Consider the following 20,102-nt stretch of genomic DNA (forward strand, 5'->3'; position numbering starts at 1 on the left):
GTTCCACAGTGTCACACTGGTCCCTTGTGCTACTCAAGGCTCTGCACTGAGACAAAGGTCCCTGAAATCCATGAGATTCCACAGTGACCCCGTGATTCCATGAGGTCCTGAAGCGTCACAGTGGTGGTGTCAGAGATGGTGGACTTTTATTTTTGTAGTTAGAAAGAGAATGAAAAAGAAATACTGTCACCAAGGGCACCTTGGAGATGGAGACTGGACATGCGAAGAAAGGAATTTCCCTCCAAGAGAAATGCTCTGATACAAAGCATCACCCAGAAGGGGTCTGGATCAGCCCCAGGCTTTGTTCTCTAAGGCAGAGCCAGGGAGGAGGGAGAGATGTGAGTGCAGGAAGGGGCCAGCGAGGTGGGGCAGCCGGGGGATGCCGACAGCCTGCAGGGAAAGGGGCAGGGCATGGACACCGTAGGACAGCCTGGGCTGGAGAGGAGACAGGGATGTGTAGAAGCTGAAAGGCCCCAAGAGAGCCAAGTTGTGCAGGCCTTTGGCCATGGCTGCTGTGTGTGCCCCTGATGGCATGAGGAGACAAGTGAGCCTTGCAGCCCTGGGGCCTCATTGCCTCCTTATCCCTGCTCAGCAGCCTGGGAGGTGCCACTCCTTCCTCCTGTCCCTGGCATTCCACATCCCACACCCCGGTGTCCAAGAAAGAGCCCCGAGGAATGAGGCACAGACAGGATCTCACTTCCCAGGGCTGGGACCTTTGGGTTAATGAAATGCTTCTTACTTTCCTCAGCATCAGAGTGACCTTTCTTTCCTAGTCCATATTTGTCATCATTGTCTCTTTGTTTTCTAACTGGAACTGGGGACACTTTCTCAGTTATTTCCCTCAGAGGGACCCATTAACGACAAAAGAAACTTTAAAGTTTGATTCTGACTTTGCTTTCTCATGAGGTTCCTGCATCTTTCCTCAGGGTCTGAGGTTCAGGGACTCAGCAGCAACCCCCCCAGAGGGCCATTAAATGCCCTGGGCTGTTGCTGTGCTGCTGAGCTGGGCCAGGCTCCTGGCACACAGGGAGCTCCTGGCAAGCGGGCAGCGCTGCAGAGAGACAGCTCTGCCCAGGAGCAGCTCCTGTGCACAGCCCAGCAGGGCTCAGGGCACTGCCTGCACACACCCAGGGCAGAAAAGCAGGGCAGAGAGAGGTTACACACAGTCTGGGGTGTGAGGAAAGTTGAGAGGAAGATCCACAGAAGAGGAATCTTTCCAGGCTCTCACATGGTAAGTCTGCATGAAGGGCAATGTATGTGCAGTTTGTAGGAAGATCTCCCAACGCTGGCACATCCCACAGCCTGGGGGGTCTCTAATGTGGTATATCACAGTGTCTCTGGTGCTGAAGAGGAGGACAGGCTGCAAAGCAGGGACTCTCTGCTGCACCATCCCAGGGACATCCCAGCAGGGTTCCCTCCTCCCACAGATATCTGTAGGGTTTGAACCCTGGCTGTGCCACCCAGGCTGTCCCAAACTGTCCTGCAGAGCAGGGTCCTGCACCCCAGGGTGCTGAGCCAGTGCAGGAGCTCTGCCACCGTACATGGGCAGCTCTCAGCTGGTCTGGGGAGCTCCCTCAGTGCTGGGAGAGAGGCTGTGGATGGAAAGAGCAAACCCTGGCAGGGCAGGGCAGGGCAGGGCAGGTTTGTTCAACTATCAAGTGAGAGTTTCATAGGTGAGGACTGCTTACAGAACCAGAGCACTCAGGGATATTTTCCAGGGGATACTTCAAGGGGAAGGTGAAAGGAGGGATTTCTATCAAGCTCTCAAGTCACATGGCTGGTGATTTGTGTTGCAGAGGGAACTCTGAGGAGCCACACAGGGGCTGAGAACAACTACCCGGCACTACTGGTGTCTGGAAGGTGGCACAGCTGGCTCAGGGTGACAATACCCTGAGTGCCCACCTGGTTCTGCCCTGGCTTCTCCCAGCTGGACACTCGGTGTGCATTTCCTTTTTCCTCAACTTCCCCATGTTACTGGGGTTGTTTCCTCCTTCTCTAAGTCAGGCTCACTGGGGATGGGAGTTCAAGCTACAGAGTCAATCACTGATCCTGTGATCCCCCTCAGGCAGGTGGGTCCCTGGGAATGAGACATTCCAATTTTCCTCTGACCTGTGGGGCTGTCAGTAGTGAATTCTGTGTGCCTGGAGAATGAGGTGTGTTTCCCAGAATCAAACCCCATTGTTAGGACACTTGGCTCTTCTCTGAGATGTCCTTCCAAGCTGGGAGCTGCCCTCAAGAATGGAAAACACACTCAGCACAATTGTGTTATCTGAAATCCCCAGTGCAGAGGGGCAGAGATGCTGTGCCCATCCCAGGAAACGCTGTTGAGTTGGTGAGATGAGCCACGTGTGTCCTTGAGACCTTGAGCCAGGCTGAGACATTGAGTGGTCTGTGATGGATCTCTCTGCTCTCAACAGTGTCTGGTGGAACTTCAGACAAAATTGGGAGTGTGATCACTCTCTGTCTGAGGAAGGCCCAAGTCCAGGGCAGCTGGAAGAAGGCAGAGGGACAGAGCAGCTCCCCTCACTCTGCACTAAGCCACAGACATGGTCCTGTTTGGGAAGCCCTGCTCTGCTCTTTCTCAGGGCAGCACAAATGCTGAGGGGTTCTGACATCCAGGAAAACTCCACAGGGAAGATGAGGGGAGTCAGAAACAAAACACCCAAACCTCTGAAACTGCCTTCTGGAATCCTGAAATCTCAAAACTGGGAGTGCAGATGCCCATGAGAACTTTTGCTTTAGGAGCAGTTTCATCTGACACAGCTGAACACCAGGATGGGCCCTGCCCCCACCATGGCCATGACCCCCCTGGAGCAGAGCAGGGCTGACCCTCACAGCCAGTGGGCAGAGGGGCTGCTCCTCATGGGAAATGTAGTGAGCACCAAGCAGGGCTCCAGCCATGGATATGAAGCAATGTTTCCTGAAAAAGGAAAAGTGGGGAGCGTGAGCAGAAGGGAAATGGGTATTGGGAAATGGCTGTGACTCTTTGAAAAGTATCTCATATGATTTGTCACTGTTATTTCCTCTTTGGACAGTGCCCCACCTCCAGAAGCAGCTCATGCCCAACAGCAGCTCCATCAGCCAGTTCCTCCTCCTGCCATTGGCAGACACGCGGCAGCTGCAGCTCCTGCACTTCTGGCTCTTCCTGGGCATCTCCCTGGCTGCCCTCCTGGGCAACGGCCTCATCATCAGCGCCGTAGCCTGCGACCACCACCTGCACACCCCCATGCACTTCTTCCTGCTCAACCTGTCCCTCACAGACCTGGGCTGCATCTGCACCACTGTCCCCAAAGCCATGCACAACTCCCTCTGGGACACCACAACCATCTCCTACATGGGATGTGCTACACAGGTCTTTTTCTTTGTCTTCTTCATTGGTACAGAGTTTTCCCTCCTCACCATCATGTGCTACGACCGCTACGTTGCCATCTGCAAACCCCTGCACTACGGGACCCTCCTGGGCAGCAGAGCTTGTGCCCACATGGCAGCAGCTGCCTGGGCCAGTGGCTTTCTCTACTCTCTGCTGCACACAGCCAATACATTTTCCCTGCCCCTGTGCCAGGGCAATGCCCTGGACCAGTTCTTCTGTGAAATCCCTCAGATCCTCAAGCTCTCCTGCTCACAATCCTACCTCAAGGAAGTTGCGCTTCTTGTTCTTAGTGTCTGTTTAACTTTTGGTTGTTTCATTTTCATAGTTTTCTCCTACGTGCAGATCTTCAGGGCTGTGCTGAGGATCCCCTCTGAGCAGGGACGGCACAAAGCCTTTTCCACGTGCCTCCCTCACCTGGCCGTGGTCTCCCTGTTTCTCAGCACTGCCATATTTTCTAACCTCAAGCCTCCCTCCATCTCATCCCCAGTTCTAGATCTGGTAGTCTCAGTTCTGTACTCAGTGGTTCCTCCAGTATTGAACCCCCTCATCTACAGCCTGAGAAACAAGGAAATCAAGGATGCCCTCTGCAAAGTCTTTGAACACAGTCCACTTCAGATTAAGATTTTCAATTCCCCCACTGGGGCTCCAATTGTACCTCAAGAATAGCCAGAAATAACTTTTCTTTTTCCGCTTTTCTGTTCTATACCTGTGATAGAATTCAATCATCACATAACTGTTCTGTTGGGATGAGACCTTAAAGATCAATCTAGTTCCAACTTCTCCACCACTGGCAGGGGTGGCACTCCCTAGATCAGGTTACTCATGTTGGTATTAGTCAGGTTTCTCTGTATTATCTTGGCCTTCTCTCAGCTTATTCTTAACCCAACATACTCAAGTACAGATGGATCCCTGTGATGATGATCTCATTAAAAGACAAAGGAAAAAATTATTTCTCTCAGCTCCCATTTATTTCACCCTCTGGAGCTGTTGGAGCAGCCCCAGCTCTCAGGAGGCTCTCAGCAGCCCAATGTGCAGCTGCCCCATGGAGGAGCAGCCCTGGTGCCCTTGGGGCTGGCCCTGGTGCCTTGGTGGGCACTCGCTCTCTGTGCCTGTGACTCATGGCGGCTGCTCCCCTGAATCCCTGGCCAAGGACAGCAGCACATGGTCTTTCCATGGCTGGGCTCCCCTCCCTTCCACAGTGTCCTCTTGTGCCCTGAGTGTTGTGGGAGCCCCAAGGTGTCCTGTAACCTGTGACAATCCTGTTGTCCCTACAGAGTCATCCCCGTGGTTGCAGGAGGAATGGGCCATGTGACCCCTGTGTCAGAGCTGGGCTCTGGGCAGGCACCACCATGGCCAAAGGGTCTCACTGCAGGGCAGGGCCAGGGGCTGGACACCTCTTCAGAGCTGGGGGCAGGAACACACCCAGGGAGCTCATCCGTTAAAATGGTTTTGGCTCTTGGCTTCTTGATGGATTCAGAGGGATGGGATCAGATACCCACGGGAATCTGTTGGGACCAAGGGATGGACCAAGAGCCCCATTCTTGGTTGCACATGTTGAAGCAGAGTGTTACAGGTCTTTGATGGATCTGCCTGTTGCTGTCCCACCTGCAGTGGGACAGGTGGCTGATGCCGTCCTGGAGAGAAGATATTGTAGCATCTGGGAAAGCCCAAGGGATGCCTGGGGCATCCTAAAATGAATGACCATTGAAAGAGGAGTCATAAAGAGGAAAAGATGAACCTGTGGAGAACACTCCTTGCCCCTCAATGCCAGGAGCTGCTTTGGGGAGCCAGCAGACAAAGGGACACAAGCCTGGGGTATGTTTCAGAGGAGCCCATGGGATGGATGTAGTGCAACCCCACCCTGTCCTGGTGCCATTGGAGACACTCCCTGGTCCTGCCCAGCCTTGTCCTTGGCTCCTGAGCCATCTGGGAACATGGAAAGGAGCTCAGCAGCTGTGATCCCCACCCAGCTGTGTCTGCTTCCCACCCTGACCAGCATGGCCAGTGCAGGGTCACCCCATGGCCCCAGGGCACCACAGTCCCCTCCCTCTGCAGAGCAGCCTCACCAGCTCAGGGCCCTTCAGGGAGCAGGGAGTGGAAACCAGGAGCTGCCACCCAGGCCAGTATGGACACACTCATGTGGGGAAAGGCTCTCTGGAGAGAGGAGATGACTCTGAAGAAATAGAGTGAATTTAGGGGAGAGAAAAGTAGCTTGGCAAACAGAGATGAAAGAATTTGATGGGGTAAAAATTGGTTCAGGTAACACTGAGGGTGCTGCAATGCTGACTGTGCAAACATTCCTGATAGGCCTTTACCCAGTTTCTTACCAGTAGCCTCAAACCCTGACACCACCTAAAGGTGCTGCCCTCACAGGGGAAGGAATCCACTACTCTGATCCGAATTTCAGCTTTACCAGGAAGTCAAAGCTCACGCTCCCTGTACCCTTAGTTGGACTCTGTTGCTGGCACTAATCCATGGCCCCATCACAAGCATTAAACCTCTCAATTTAATCCTAACCCTCCCTCACAAATATACCCCACTTGCTAAGGACAAATCAGACACTCAGCACAACACCAAACCTTCCTAAACTTGTGCCCAAGCCCTACTCCTGAATGTCAAACTCTAAACCCTAATACATCAATCCTTACCTCAACACCACAACCGAGGGCATTTCTTCCCACACTCTGAGCTTGCAACCATTTACTCTCCATGCCCCTTCCTGGGATCAGGGAAAAGACCTTGAGGGCCCAGAGCAGGCACAAGTGTTGGAGAGGAATGTGAGGTGACCTGGACCTGATCAGCTCATGGCACACAAGGAGCAGATGGGTGGCAATGCTGTGAGGAGTCAGCTGGGCCTCAGCATCTCCAGGGGGCCATGGCTGGGAAGGGGCTGCCAGGTCACATCTGTCACCTCCCTGACAGGCAGCAGCAGCCTTGGGCACCCAGAGGCAGCTGAGCCACCTGTGCACACACCCTGAGAGCTGCCCCAGCTGAGAGTCCCTCTCAGGGGCCCTGAGGAGCTCTGGGCTCTGGCAACACAAACCTGCTGGAGTTTAAGAAGGCAAAGAGGCCAGTCCTGCCCTGGGGTCACAATGACCCAGAGATGAGGGCAGGGACCTGAACAGCTCTGGAGTGACACCGAGGAGAAGGGCCTGGGCTGTGTGAGGGATGTCCTGAGGCACAGGGACTCATGATCAAAGGCAGTAAGGGTAACTGGCCATGGGGCTGCCTTGGGGGAGTGTGGCCACCCAGACAAGGGAGGTGTCACCCCCTTTCAGTGAGCCCTGGGGCAACACATCTGGACTGATGTGTCTGGGTTTGAGGTTCCCATTGTGGAAGAATGCAGAAGAACTGTATAATCCCATGGCTTTGTGTTTCAGGGAACAGCCAGTGATGGGAGCAGAGACATCAGTGAGGGCACAGAAATGCTGCTGAGGAAGAACTGGTGAGGGCTCAAGGAAGATCTGGCTGGGCATTGAACAGTCACCCTGGGGCACTGGTCACAGCTCCAAGCCTGACAGAGCTCAAGGAGGGTTTGGATGATCCTCACATGTTTTCACTCCTATGGATGGTCCTGTGCAGGGCTAAGGGTTGGACTTGATTATCCTTACAGGCCTCTTCCAGCTCAGCATATTCTGTGATTCTTCCAGGATGACAGACCTTTTCTTGGTAGTGGAAAGAGAAGGAAAGTCACAAAGTGCAGATGGAAGTCTCTGAGTGGAAGGGAGGAAAAAGAAATGTCACTCAGAGAGGAGCCTTGTGGTGCAAGAGGTCACCAAGAGGGTGTCACTATCATCCCATGGCTTTGTGTTCCAGGGAACAGCCAGAGATGGTGCAGAGACATCAGTGAGGGCACAGAAATGCTGCTGGGAGGGCTGGTGGCAAAGCAGGATGGGTGTGTGCAGCCTGCAAGGCCAGAGGAGCAGCAGGGATAGGGCAGGACAGGCTGCAGGACAGATGGCCAAGGGCTCTGGCAGGGCTGGAAGGCACAAAGGCACCCAGGGATTTGTCCCTCTGGGCTCAGGCAGGTGCCTCTGCCACTGAGGCCACCAGAAGGAACTTTCCTTTGAGGTTCTGGACTTTGTTTCTCCCTCAGCCCTCCCTGAGGAGGCTGGGAGGGATTGCACAGGTTTTGACATTTGTTGTTCCTCCCTCTCTCATCCCACTGCCCCACAAACAGCCCTGAGCCACCTGTGAGGGACAGGACCTGCTGTCCCAGGGCCTGGGGCTCAGGCCTTGGCCTTTGTGCTTCCTCCAACCAGCCCAGGGTTTTCTCAGCATTGCAGGTGCCTGCACAGAGCCTTTGTCTCCCTGCAATCAGGGCCTCCAAGGATCTGCTCTAAGGAGTCCCTGGGGAGGCTTTGTCAGTGCCTGCCCTCAGTGGGGCCCATTGGTGCTTCAAGGGACTTGGAGTTTGGCTTCTGACTTCTTGAGCAGTGAGGCTCATTAAAACACAGAAAAACAATTTCTTTCTCTTCCTTTAATTTTCTTCAAGTCTTCAAAATTTGTACTAATTGGAGTTGTTTTGTAGTTTTGCTAAGGAGGAAATTTCAAAGTGGACTGCACAAAAAATATATATATTTTTTTTAGTGAAAGGGAATGATTTACACAGAGACATGGGATGGAAGAGGATCAGGGTGCAAAGGATTTGGATACAAAAATGTTAAAACAGTTTAGTAGCACTCTATCACGGACAAATCTAACAGTTATCAAGTGAATCAACACCATTTGCTACAATTTTAACAGTGACTCAGTTATAGATTCACAACAACAACATTCACACCACACTCAATTCACACACACACAGGCAGAGATGTGTGGACACATCAATATCTGTGTGTGTAAAGGTGCCCATCCACAATTCTCCTGGTTGTCAGTGAAACACTCCCATCCCATCCCTTTGTGTTTCCCAAGAGACAAGGGGGGCACCTGGAGGGGTGTGTTTGTTGAGGGGGGATCAGAATTGTCCTGGGCTTCAGCGACGCTCTTTGGAGTGTTGCAAACTTGAGGGTTCCCGAGCTCCGAGAGGCTCCCAGAGGTGCCCACTGAGAGGGAGGTGCTGGGGAGCTCCAGGGGCCTCCCTCAGGACCTCTGTTTGTGGGGTCACAGGGTGACTGGCTTTAGTTCTCTGCTGAATTTCCATCCTCATGTCAGTAATTCCTGGAGATTCCAAAATGTTTGGGAATTGTTCCACTCGTGCTACATACAATTCATGTAGGGAATGTTCCAAGGCTTTCAGAGAGTGGGTGATTGTCCTGTGATCCCCACCTGTTACGGTCAGGATTGTCCCCACCTTTATCATACAGGAGCACCTGGCACAGTCAAGGGACACTTCACCACACACCTGGAAAAGTCAAGGGATACTCCTGGAATGCATGGGGGAAAATTTCCTGACTCAGGTAATAGGAGGCCTTTCCAGGGGGGATGTGTTACTGGATCTTTGGTCAGCAAGGCAAGGGGTGACCAGTGGTGTCCTGGGCTGTCTCCAAAGCAGCCTGGGCAGCAGGGGAGGGGGATTCTGCCCTCTCAGGTGAGACCCCACCTGCAGAGCTGCCTCCAGCGCTGTGGTCCCAGCACAAGAAGGACATGGAGCTGTTTCAGTGAGTTCAGAGGAGGGACCAAGCTGATCAGAGGGATGGAGCAGCTCTGCTGTGAGGAAAGGCTGGGAGAGCTGGGATTGTTCGGCTGGGAGAAGGGAACCTTTAGGGGTGACCTGATTGTGACCTTCCTGTACCCTAAAAAGCCTGCAGGGAAGATGAAGAGAGACTATTTAGCAGGGCCTGGAGTGACAGGAGAAGGGGGAATGGCTTCACATTGAGAGAAGGAAGGGTAAGAGGAGGTATTAGGAAGAAATTTTTCCCTGTAAGGGTGCTGAGGCACTGGCACAGGTTTCCCAGAGAAGCTGTGACTGGCCCATCCTTGCAGTGTTCAAGGCCAGGCTGGGCAGAGCTCTGGGCAACCCGGTCTAGTGGAAGTTGTCCCTGTCCATGTCATTGGGACTGGAATTAGATGATCTTTTATGGTCCCTCAAACTCAGGACATTCTGTGATTCTGAGTTACTTCAGGAGACTGTGAAAGAGCCCGATATCTTGACCCAACTGGGGAAAATGTCACCTTCCAAAAAGTGGAATTAAAAGCAGGAATGCAAAAAGGCCCATCAGGTCCAGCCCCATAGAAAGGGAAAATGATATTTCTTAAGCTGTGGGTGCAGAAACAGTAAGTGTAGATTGTGCCTCAGAACACTCAAGCAGATCTGATCAAGTGAAGAGCCAAGGCAAACACTGAGCGAAGTGAGGGGCAGTGAGTGGGGGCCTGACATGCAGAAGGAGCAGATTGCTGGGGGAGGAACTGCCTTTCCTGTGCCAGGACCAGGGCACATTCCACTGCAGGAAAAGCCCCAGGCCAGCCCCAGCACATTGAAGGCCACAGTCACAACTCAGAGTGACTTGGTGGCACCTCTGCCAGGGAGAGCCTGAAACCCCAAATGCATCTTGGCAGCAGCAGGTCCTGCCAGTCCATGACCAGGAGCCCTCCCTTGCCAGCCCAGCCTGGTGGGCAGCACTGCAGAGCTGCTGGTTAAGGGTGTTCTTTCTTGCTGGGCTCTGCAAAGCCACTTCTGCTACAGGAGCCTCATGGGGAAGAAATTCGGCCCCATCAACTTGGAGACAAGATATTAATCAAAACCTGCTCATGCTGTTGCCAAACCCCTCTGAAATGATTGGGGTAATAAAACCCCCTAACACTGCATGTTTGGTGTTAGAAAGGAAGGCATCACTTTATTCCCAGTGTTATCTGTGTGTGTGTCCAACAGAAATCCTTTCACACAGACACCAATGCATCACTTCTTCACCTATTTATAAATTTTTAGCAAACAAATCAATGTTCATTGTTCTAAATGACATAATTTTATTGAACTAATTTTGAATTAATATTGAATTAATTTTTATCTTCTATTAGTTATGGATTTCTCCCTCTCTAGGCTAATTAGTCCATATTTTTAGTCTTTTTCTCCTGGCTGGGACTTTCCATCACATCTACTAAGTCCTTGTTAGCCATCTTTTTCTACTGGTTTCTGCAAAATGTCCTTGTGGTCCATAAATTCTGCATTCCAGATGTCCAACATCAACAGTCCATCTTTCTATCCCGGGCTTTGTTCATCAAAGCATATCAAGGTTCACTTAACAAAACTTAGAGAATTAGTACTTTTCCCAAGCTGTGTTCTCACAGTGGTAGGTTAAATTCTGCTGAGTGCTGGCTGAAAGAGATTTAAGGCCCAACACACAACTTGTCTTTAATTCAAGCAGTTCACTAAAAGGCTAATTAAAACCATTATGAAATTAGAAGAGTTATATAATTTCCTACAATCTAAGCAGAGACCAGACAGGGGCAGAGGAAAGGGGAGGCCAGGCATGGGGGATATGGCTGGAATGTGATGGTTGTGAGGTCACTTCCACTGCAGCAGCCTGGGTGGCCCTCAGGAGACGTTCTGGCCAGGGAGCATTGTGAGGTCATCCAGCACATCAGGGAACCCACACAATAGAAATTCCATCTGGGGGAGGTGAAGGAGTGGGGCAGGTGGGAGAGCCCCCCAGGTTCTGATTCTGGGGGCAGCTCTGTCACACAGCCCCACCAACCCTGGCAGGCAGGAAGGCAGCCTGGGCTTGTGGCCACCCTGCTCTGCACTGGCCCTACAACTGGGAGAAAATCTTTTCCTCATCTCCAGGCTGAGCATTCCATTTCCCTCAAGACCCTTTGTCTTTCATCCTCTTCACATGCCAGCTCCAGCCAAGCCTTCCTTTCCTCAAAAAACAAAGTCCCAATTTCTATTTTTATTCTCTGCCAGCTGTGCTTGCTGTCACCTCCTGGCAGTGGCTTCATGGCCCCTGTCACAGCCAGCCCTGGCCCTGCACTGACCCAGCTCTGCTGCCCCACAGATGCTGCATCAGGAAGGGAAGGTCCATGGGGGAGGGAAATGCACAGGGACTCATCCTGGAAGGGACCTCAGGCGGGTTCTGGGCCAAACCAAAGCACAGTGAGTGGGGAAAGGGACACAAGGATGGGCTGTTTGTGTGCTCTGCCATGTCAGGAGAAGATTTAGAGCTCCAGAGACACCCAGACAATGTGGATCCCTCAGGAGATGATCTCAGACAGCGGCTCCCAGGCCTCTGCCAATCCCTGTTTGCTCTGCTTTGATGGTCACTGGTGGTTACACCCACTCACCCACCCACATACCCACCAGTGTTCTGTGCACACACACCAGTCTCACCAGTGTCTGGGCCCCCAAAGAACACAAGATCTGATGATTTTGGGGCTCCCACTCCAGTGGTTGGCACTTGGACCTCCCTTCAAACCCAGAGCACAGAGATCCCTTCTCCCAGAAAGTTCTTGGCAGTGGAGGGATTAGGAAAATGGAACAAACTGTGGGATCAGTTACAGGGCACAGCCAGAAAAAGGCACTGACCAGTCACCTCTTTGCACGTGCCCAGGTCCTTCATACCCTTTTCGCTCTGTTTTCTCATGCCTGTTCCTCCACAAATCACTTTGGTCATTTCCTGGACATCCCATGGCAAGTCTTGCACAGTCCCTAAATGCACTTTCTGGCTGCCCATCCTGAGTCTCAGTACCTGAGTGAGAAAACCCCCAACCTCAGCTGCAAGGCCATCCTGGGGGCTGTCACTGATCACTTGGGGAGCCTTTCATGCAGAGATGTTGGAAATCTCTATTAGTTCCTTTATAACTTTTGAGGTTTGAAAGGTTCCTCCAAAGTCATTGAAATTCATGTCCCTAAAAGGACTGTTTTTCCATTTTCATAAAGTGTTGGGGATCAGGTCACATTAAAATGCCAACATGGTGCATGTAGGTATTTGTAGCCCTGTGGAGAAGGAGTTGGGAATATAAGAATAGAAGAATAATAAACTGTTTGGGTTGGCAGAGACCTAAAATAGCCACTAGTCAAAGTGCACTTCAATTACTCAGGGACACCTTCCACAAGTTTAGGTCGCACCAAATTCCAAACCTTGGGCAGCTCCAGGAATGGGGTTTCCACGTACTCTGTACCAGGCCCAGGTTCCTGCCACCCTCAGCACAAAATATTTCTTCCTGACATCCAATGGAAATCTCCCCTCATTCAGTTCCAGTTCCTGTGCCTTGTTCTGCCAATACAACCTTTGGCAAAAAGTGTCACTCTGTCTCTCCTGCACTAAGAGCACAACATTTTCATGGCTAAATACCAGAGATATCGTATGAAGGGGTTTGGAAGCCTCCAAGCCATGGGCCCAGTGTGGTGGAGACTGAGGAAAGAACCAGAGAAGCCTGAGAGGCCTTGAAGGGAAACTGGAGAGGTCCAGACTGCACACAAGGAGAAAGAAATTTCTGCCCAAGGGCAGTGCTGTGGTGCAACACATCCCCCTGAAGGAGTCTGGATCAGTCCAAGGCTTTGTGTGCCAAGGCAGAGCCAGGGAGGAGGGAGAGATGTCAGTGCAGGAAGGGGCCAGCGAGGTGGGGCAGCCGGGGGATGCCGACAGCCTGCAGGGAAAGGGGCAGGGCATGGACACCATAGGACAGCCTGGGCTGGAGAGGAGACAGGGATGTGCAGAAGCTGAAAGGCCCCAAGAGAGCCAAGTTGTGCAGGCCTTTGGCTATGGCTGCTGTGTGTGCCCCTGATGGCATGAGGAGACAAGTGAGCCTTGCAGCCCTGGGGCCTCATTGCCTCCTTGTCCCTGCTCAGCAGCCTGGGAGGTGCCACCCCATCCTCCTGGCCCTGGTATTCCACATCCCACACCACAGTGCCCAAGGAAGAACCCTGAGGAATGAGGGAGAGACAGGATCTCTCTTCCCAGGGCTGGGGGTCATGGCTGTGACCTTTGGGTTAATGAAATGCTTCTTACTTTCCTCAGCATCAGAGTGACCTTTCTTTCCTAGTCCATATTTGTCATCATTGTCTCTTTGTTTTCTAACTGGTATCTGGGGACATTTTCTCAGTTATGTTCCTCAGAGGGACCCATTAACAACAAAAGAAACTTTAAAGTTTGATTCTGACTTTGCTTTCTCAAGAGGTTCCTGCACCTTTCCTCAGGGTCTGATTTTCAGGGACTCAGCACCAAACTCCCCCGAGGGCCATTAAATGCCCTGGGCTGTTGCTGTGCTGCTGAGCTGGGCCGGGCTCCTGGCACACAGGGAGCTCCTGGCAAGCGGGCAGTGCTGCAGAGAGACAGCTCTGCCCAGGAGCAGCTCCTGTGCACAGCCCAGCAGGGCTCAGGGCACTGCCTGCACACACCGAGGGCAGAAAAGCAGGGCAGAGAGAGGTTACACACAGTCTGGGGTGTGAGGAAATCTGAGAGGAAGATCCACTGGAAGAGGAACCTTTCCAGGCTTTCCCATGGTAAGTCTGCATGAAGGGCAATGTATGTGCCGTCTGTGGGAAGATCTCCCAATGCTGGCACATTCCACAGCCTGGGGGGTCTCTAATGTGGGATATCACAATTTCTCTGGTGCTGAAGAGGAGGACGTGCTGCAAAGCAGGGACTCTCTGCTGCACCATCCCAGGGACAACCCAGCAGGGTTCCCTTCTCCCAGGGATGGCTGTAGGGTTTGAACCGCCACTGTGCCACCCAGGCTGTCCCAAACTGTCCTGCAGAGCAGGATCCTGCACCCCACGGTGCTGTGCCAGGGCAGGAGCTCTGCCACCTGCCAGGGACAGCTCTCAGCTGGTCTGGGGAGCTCCCTCAGTGCTGGGGGAGAGGCTGTGGTTGGAAAGAGCAAACCCGGGCAGGGCAGGGCAGGGCAGGGCAGGGCAGGGCAGGGCAGGGCAGGTTTGTTCAACTATCAAGTGAGAGTTTCATAGGTGAGGACTGCTTACAGAACCAGAGCACTGCAGGGATATTTTCCAGGGGATACTTCAAGGACAAGGTGAAAGGAGGGATTTCTATCAAGGTCTCAAGCCACATACCTGGTGGTTTGTCATGCAAAGGGAACACTGAGGAGCTGCACAGGGGCTGAGAACTACCTGGCATTGTTGGTGTCTGGAAGGTGGCACAGCTGGCTCAGGGTGACAATGCCCTGAGTGCCCACCTGGTTCTGCCCTGGCTTCTCCCAGCTGGACCCTCAGTGTGCATTTCGTTTTTCCTCAAATTGCTGATGTTTCTAGGGTTGTTTCCTCCTTCTCTTAGTCAGGTTCACTGGGAATGGTAGTTCAAGATCCAGAGTCAATCACTGATCTGTGATCCACCTCAGGCAGGTGGGTCCCTGGGAATGAGACATTCCAATTTTCCTCTGACCTGTGGGGCTGTCAGTAGTGAATTCTGTGTGCCTGGAGAATGAGGTGTGTTTCCCAGAATCAAACCCCATTGTCAGGACACTTGGCTCTTCTCTGAGATGTCCTTTCAAGCTGGGAGCTGCCCTCAAGAATGCAAATCACCTTCATAGCACAATTGTGTTATCTGAAATCCCCAGTGCAGAGGGGCAGAGATGCTGTGCCCATCCCAGGAAATGCTGTTGAGTTGGTGAGATGAGCCACGTGTGTCCCTGAGACCTTGAGCCAGGCTGAGACATTGAGTGGTCTGTGATGGATCTCTCTGCTCTCAACAGTGTCTGGTGGCATTTCAGACAAAAATGGGAGTGTGATCACTCTCTGTCTCAGGAAGGTCCAAGTCCAGGGCGGCTGGAACAAGGCAGAGGGACAGAGCAACTTCCCTCACTCTGCACTAAGCCACAGACATTGTCCTGTTTGGGAAGCCCTGCTCTGCTCTTTCTCAGGGCAGCACAAATGCTGAGGGGTTCTGCCATCCAGGAAAACTCCACAGGGAAGATGAGGAGAGTCAGAAACAAAACACCCAAACCTCTGAAACTGTCTTCTGGAATCCTGAAATCTTCTCAAAACTGGGAGTGCAGATGCCCATGAGAACTTTTGCTTTAGGAGCAGTTTCATCTGACACAGCTGAACACCAGGATGGGCCCTGCCCTCACCATGCCCATGACCCCACTGGAGCAGAGCAGGGCTGACCCTCACAGCCAATGGGTAGAGGGGCTGCTCCTCATGGGAAATGTAGTGAGCACCAAGCAGGGCTCAAGCCATGGATATGAAGCAAAGTTTTCTGAAAAAGGAAAAGTGGGGACTGTGAGCAGAAGGGAAAGGGGTATTGGGATATGGCTGTGATTATTCTCAGAAATATCTCATCTGATTTGTCACTGTTATTTCCTCTTTGGACAGTGCCCCACCTCCAGAAGCAGCAAATGCCCAACAGCAGCTCCATCAGCCAGTTCCTCCTCCTGCCATTGGCAGACACGCGGCAGCTGCAGCTCCTGCACTTGTGGCTCTTCCTGGGCATCTCCCTGGCTGCCCTCCTGGGCAACGGCCTCATCATCAGCGCCGTAGCCTGCGACCACCACCTGCACACCCCCAGGCACTTCTTCCTGCTCAACCTGTCCCTCACAGACCTGGGCTGCATCTGCACCACTGTCCCCAAAGCCATGCACAACTCCCTCTGGGACACCACAACCATCTCCTACACAGCATGTGCTGCACAGGTCTTCTTCCTTATTTTATTCTTTGGAACAGAGTTTTCCCTCCTCACCATCATGTGCTACGACCGCTACGTTGCCATCTGCAAACCCCTGCACTACGGGACCCTCCTGGGCAGCAGAGCTTGTGCCCACATGGCAGCAGCTGCCTGGGCCAGTGGTTTTCTCAATGCTCTGCTGCACACAGTCAATATATTTTCCCTGCCCCTGTGCCAGGGCAATGCCCTGGGCCAGTTCTTTTGTGAAATCCCTCAGATCCTCAAGCTCTCCTGTTCATATTCCTACCTCAGGGAAATTGGACTCCTTCTGGTTAGTGCCTGTTTCGTGTTTGGTTGTTTTGCTTTCATAGTTTTCTCCTATGTGCAGATCTTCAGGGCTGTGCTGAGGATCCCCTCTGAGCAGGGACGGCACAAAGCCTTTTCCACGTGCCTCCCTCACCTGGCTGTGGTCTCCCTGTTTGTCAGCACTGATGTGTTTGCCCACCTGAAGTCTCCCTCCATGTCCTCTCCATCTCTGGATGTGGTGGTGGCAGTTCTGTACTTGGTGGTGCCTCAAACACTGAACCCCCTCATCTACAGCCTGAGGAACCAGGAGCTCAAGGATGCTGTGAGGAAAATGATGACTTGATGCTCTCCAGAAGCATAAAACTGTTTTTTCTGTTGATGTCTGCATAGCATTTGGACTGGAACTCATTACAGCCCCATCCTGTTTTCTCAGCATTTTGGTGGGGGTCATGTGATAAGTTTGTGCACAATTAATTTTTTTAACTAACCTCCATTATAATCTCTTATGTTTCTTTGGAATTTGGCCCACACACTGTCTAAATAAGGATTTGTTCCACTTGAGTATTTACACAAAATAAAGGACAGTGCAGTGACTTGTTTGATCCTTCTTCTTAGGCATTCAGAAAGGACAGTTCACTGCAGGACAGTGCATGTTTACAGAGAGGAGGGGACTGTTCAGAGCTGCCTTTTCCACTTCCACACTCTCCTAAATCCTTGTGTTGGTCCAAGGCCTTGGTCCTCTGCCAAGCTGGTCACATCCTGCTGTGTGTCTGTCCTGGGATCACAGGCAGGGACAGGCGATGGGGACAGCTGGGACACAGCTGGGCTGCACAACAGCAGCTCCATCAGGAAAGGGCTTCTCCTGAGGGCAGGGCAGGGTAGGAAGGCTTAGGGCTTCCTCCGAAGTTGTTCTTAAGAACATGCCAAAGGAAGACACATTCAAGAGGCTCCTTGTGCTGCTTTGTCCTCCCTGGCATTCAGGGTGATGAGATGATTGTCCCAGTTTGGTCCTCAAGGGACTTAGTTCTGCTTCAGGTTTTGCTTGCTGGTGACCAGTGTCCATGCAGATAGGAAATGGTTTATGATGATCCATCCTGGGTTTCTACTGCTTGTGACAGGGGTGATGGCAGGTGAATGTTTTTACAAACAGACTTGGGAGCTGACAGGAGAGCTCAGGGGAACTGCAAGGACAATTTGTGCAGGGAGTCAGCAGGAAAGTTTTGGCACTGATCATGAGCCTGTCCAGCTTGGTGTGATCCAGAGATAAAATTTTAAAGTTTTAATGTGAACTGGCAAACGGCTCTTCAATCACAGGGACTACAGTGAGTTCAGGAGAGGCATTCTTTCAAATGATTAATTTTACTCTTCATGGATCATAGGCTGGATCCAGCGCAGCCCCCAAATCCATCTCCCAGCACTGGAATAAGGCAGGGCCCCTCTGAGCACCCTCCATGGTCACACAAGAGCTTGTGTGATAGGGGGACAGTGGCAGGGACCACCATCAGCAGGCTTTGCCTCCCAGCCTGACCAGCACAGCCCAGCAGAGTCCCCCCATGGCCCCAGGCACCACAGCCCCTGTGCCCTGCAGAGCAGCACCCCCAGCTCGGGGGCTGTGGGGAGCACGGGGAGGGCCTGCAGGAATGGCTGGTCAGGCCAGCACAGACGTGTTCCCCTGGGGAAAGGTTCTGTGGGGAGATGGGATGTGCCAGGAGAAGAGCAGGACAGGCTGTGGGTGCCTGTGAAGATGGAAACAGAAACACTTTGCTGTGGGTCCCAGCTTTGGGAAGGCTGCCCTATCCCTGGAACTGCCTGAGGAGCTGCTGGGTCAATTCTCTTACGCTCTCCTTGGGAGCAAGTTTGGCTTTGGTGGCCGCAAAGGGCCTGGGGTGGGGAATCACTTCAGCCTTTGACTGAATGCACATTCTGACTCGCTTCCAGTTCTTGCTGTGGGTCCAGCCCCAGTAAGGATGTTCTGCTGAGTTTGTCTGGGGTGAGGACAGGGAGGGGACAGGATTCAGTGAGGGGCTAGGCTGACTGTGCTGGGAAATGTCCTGGGGAGGGAAAGTTTAGTGAAAAGCTCATGTGAGTGAGAGTGCAGAATGAGGGCACACAGCAGTGTCCTTGCATGGACAGGGCTCCTGTGAGAGACAGGAAGGACCAGCAGAGCAGGGTCTGGGCTGTGCCTTTCTTTGCTGAACATGCCAGTGAAGGAGTCCCAGGGCAAGTGTCACAGACCAGCCAATAACAACCCCAGTTTCAAGCCTTGACCTCTCACCCAACATAGAAGGTCAAAAAGCGACCAGGTCAGAACTCCATGTTTGCATTGTATGAAAAAGATACAAATGGACATTGGGTGTCTGTGATGACATCAGTCTGAGTCAGAACAAACACCATCAGTTATTCCATGTGCAATGAAGGCCTCTGGGACAGAGATTGTCTTGAGATCACTTTCATTTTAGACTAATGTTGTCTGAGAAACCCCCTGGATGCAGCACTGGGATTTGCTTCTGTGCACAGAGCTCTCTGTGTCCATCCCTCAGGCCGTGGGGCATCTCAGACGGGGGCAGAGCAGGTGACACCCCACAGGGCTGAGGTGCCTCCAGCCCCTGGCAGTGGCAGCAGGAGCCCAGGGAGACACTGCACCTGCTGCCAGGAACTGTCTCTGTGTGTGTGCAAGGGAAGGACTCGTGTCTCTGAACAGCCCTGGGAGTGTGAGCAGGGCATGAGCCCAGCTCAGGTGTGGGCACCTGTCAGAACCCTGACATTTCTGGGTGTGACTGCAGGAACAACCTCCCTGTCCCAGGGACATTCATCTCTCCAGCTTTGGATGCATCCATTGCAAAAGGCCCTGTCTTCTTCATCCCTCTTTTCAGCCTTTCTGGCCTGTCCCTTTCATCCCACCCCACGAAGCAGACTGAGGAGCATCTCACCTGTGCAGTCAGAGGGGTTCTGTGAGCAGGAGTGGCAGAGTTCTGTAGAAGATTTATTTCTGCCCTTCCCAATGGCACAAGGCACATCTTAGGAGTATGAAAACACTCCCTGGAAAACTCTCCTTGCAGAGACTTTTGAAGAAAAAAACGAGGAGAGGAGAGGAGAGGAGAGGAGAGGAGAGGAGAGGAGAGGAGAGGAGAGGAGAGGAGAGGAGAGGAGAGGAGAGGAGAGGAGAGGAGAGGAGAGGAGAGGAGAGGAGAGGAGAGGAGAGGAGAGGAGAGGAGAGGAGAGGAGAGGAGAGGAGAGGAGAGGAGAGGAGAGGAGAGATATGAAACATGTCCAAAAATCCAGTAGCTCCTCTGAGCAATGTTTCTGCATTTGAATCATTGGTAGGAAATGTATTTTGAAAAGTAGCTGTACAAAGCTATTCCTATAGACAGTGAGTGGATCAGGTTAAGTAAATATATCTGTGGTGTTTTCAATGAAAAAAAAAAGTTTAAAATAACCCTTACAATGCTGGCCAGGAATCCTCCAGCAATTATCAAGAGTTCTGTTCTCCAGAGGTTTCAACTATCTCCTCAAATCCACACTCCTGACTTCAGGCCATGACATCCCAGAGCAGTCACAGAGTTGGCCACTGCCCCAGAGATACCCCAGGGCAGCTCAAGGACACAAGTGTGAAAAGTCCCCCAGAGTGTCTGTGAGCCCATCTGGAACAGGAGCTGCTGGGCAGGAAGGACCAGCTGGGGAGGGACAGGGAATCCCCCCCTGCAGCACTGCTGGCCACGCTGAGGAGGGTCCTCTCCAGCACAGCAGAACATCCTGTCCCCTTGGGGGCTGGGCTGTCAGGTGTGTTCCCAGAACTGACTGGCCAAGCTCGGCAGGCAGATGCTCAGGGTTCATGAAGGACATCACAAAGCTGAGTCCATCCAGCTGAAGGATTTGGGAAGGTCAGGAGGAACTGGGACAAAAAGGATGGGATATTTGGAGGAGGGAAT

General features: G+C 52.5%; 3 protein-coding genes across 3 annotated transcripts in view; 2 read left to right on the forward strand and 1 right to left on the reverse strand.

Annotated features, from left to right (window-relative positions):
• Nucleotides 1-20,102, forward strand: part of LOC139673816 (zinc finger protein 850-like) — a 554,262-nt gene that overhangs the window by 479,118 nt on the left and 55,042 nt on the right. The gene's annotated exons all lie outside the window — the stretch shown is intronic.
• The window catches only part of LOC139673810 (zinc finger protein 850-like), a 1,066,517-nt gene that overhangs the window by 105,634 nt on the left and 940,781 nt on the right, over nt 1-20,102 (reverse strand). The window lies entirely within an intron of this gene.
• On the forward strand, nt 3,059-4,036 carry LOC139674275 (olfactory receptor 14C36-like). Its single transcript, XM_071560466.1, has one exon. The coding sequence runs from the start codon at nt 3,059-3,061 to the stop codon at nt 4,034-4,036; it is 978 nt and encodes a 325-aa protein (XP_071416567.1).

Source organism: Pithys albifrons, chromosome 7, assembly GCF_047495875.1.
Source record: "Pithys albifrons albifrons isolate INPA30051 chromosome 7, PitAlb_v1, whole genome shotgun sequence".
NCBI lineage: Eukaryota > Metazoa > Chordata > Aves > Passeriformes > Thamnophilidae > Pithys > Pithys albifrons.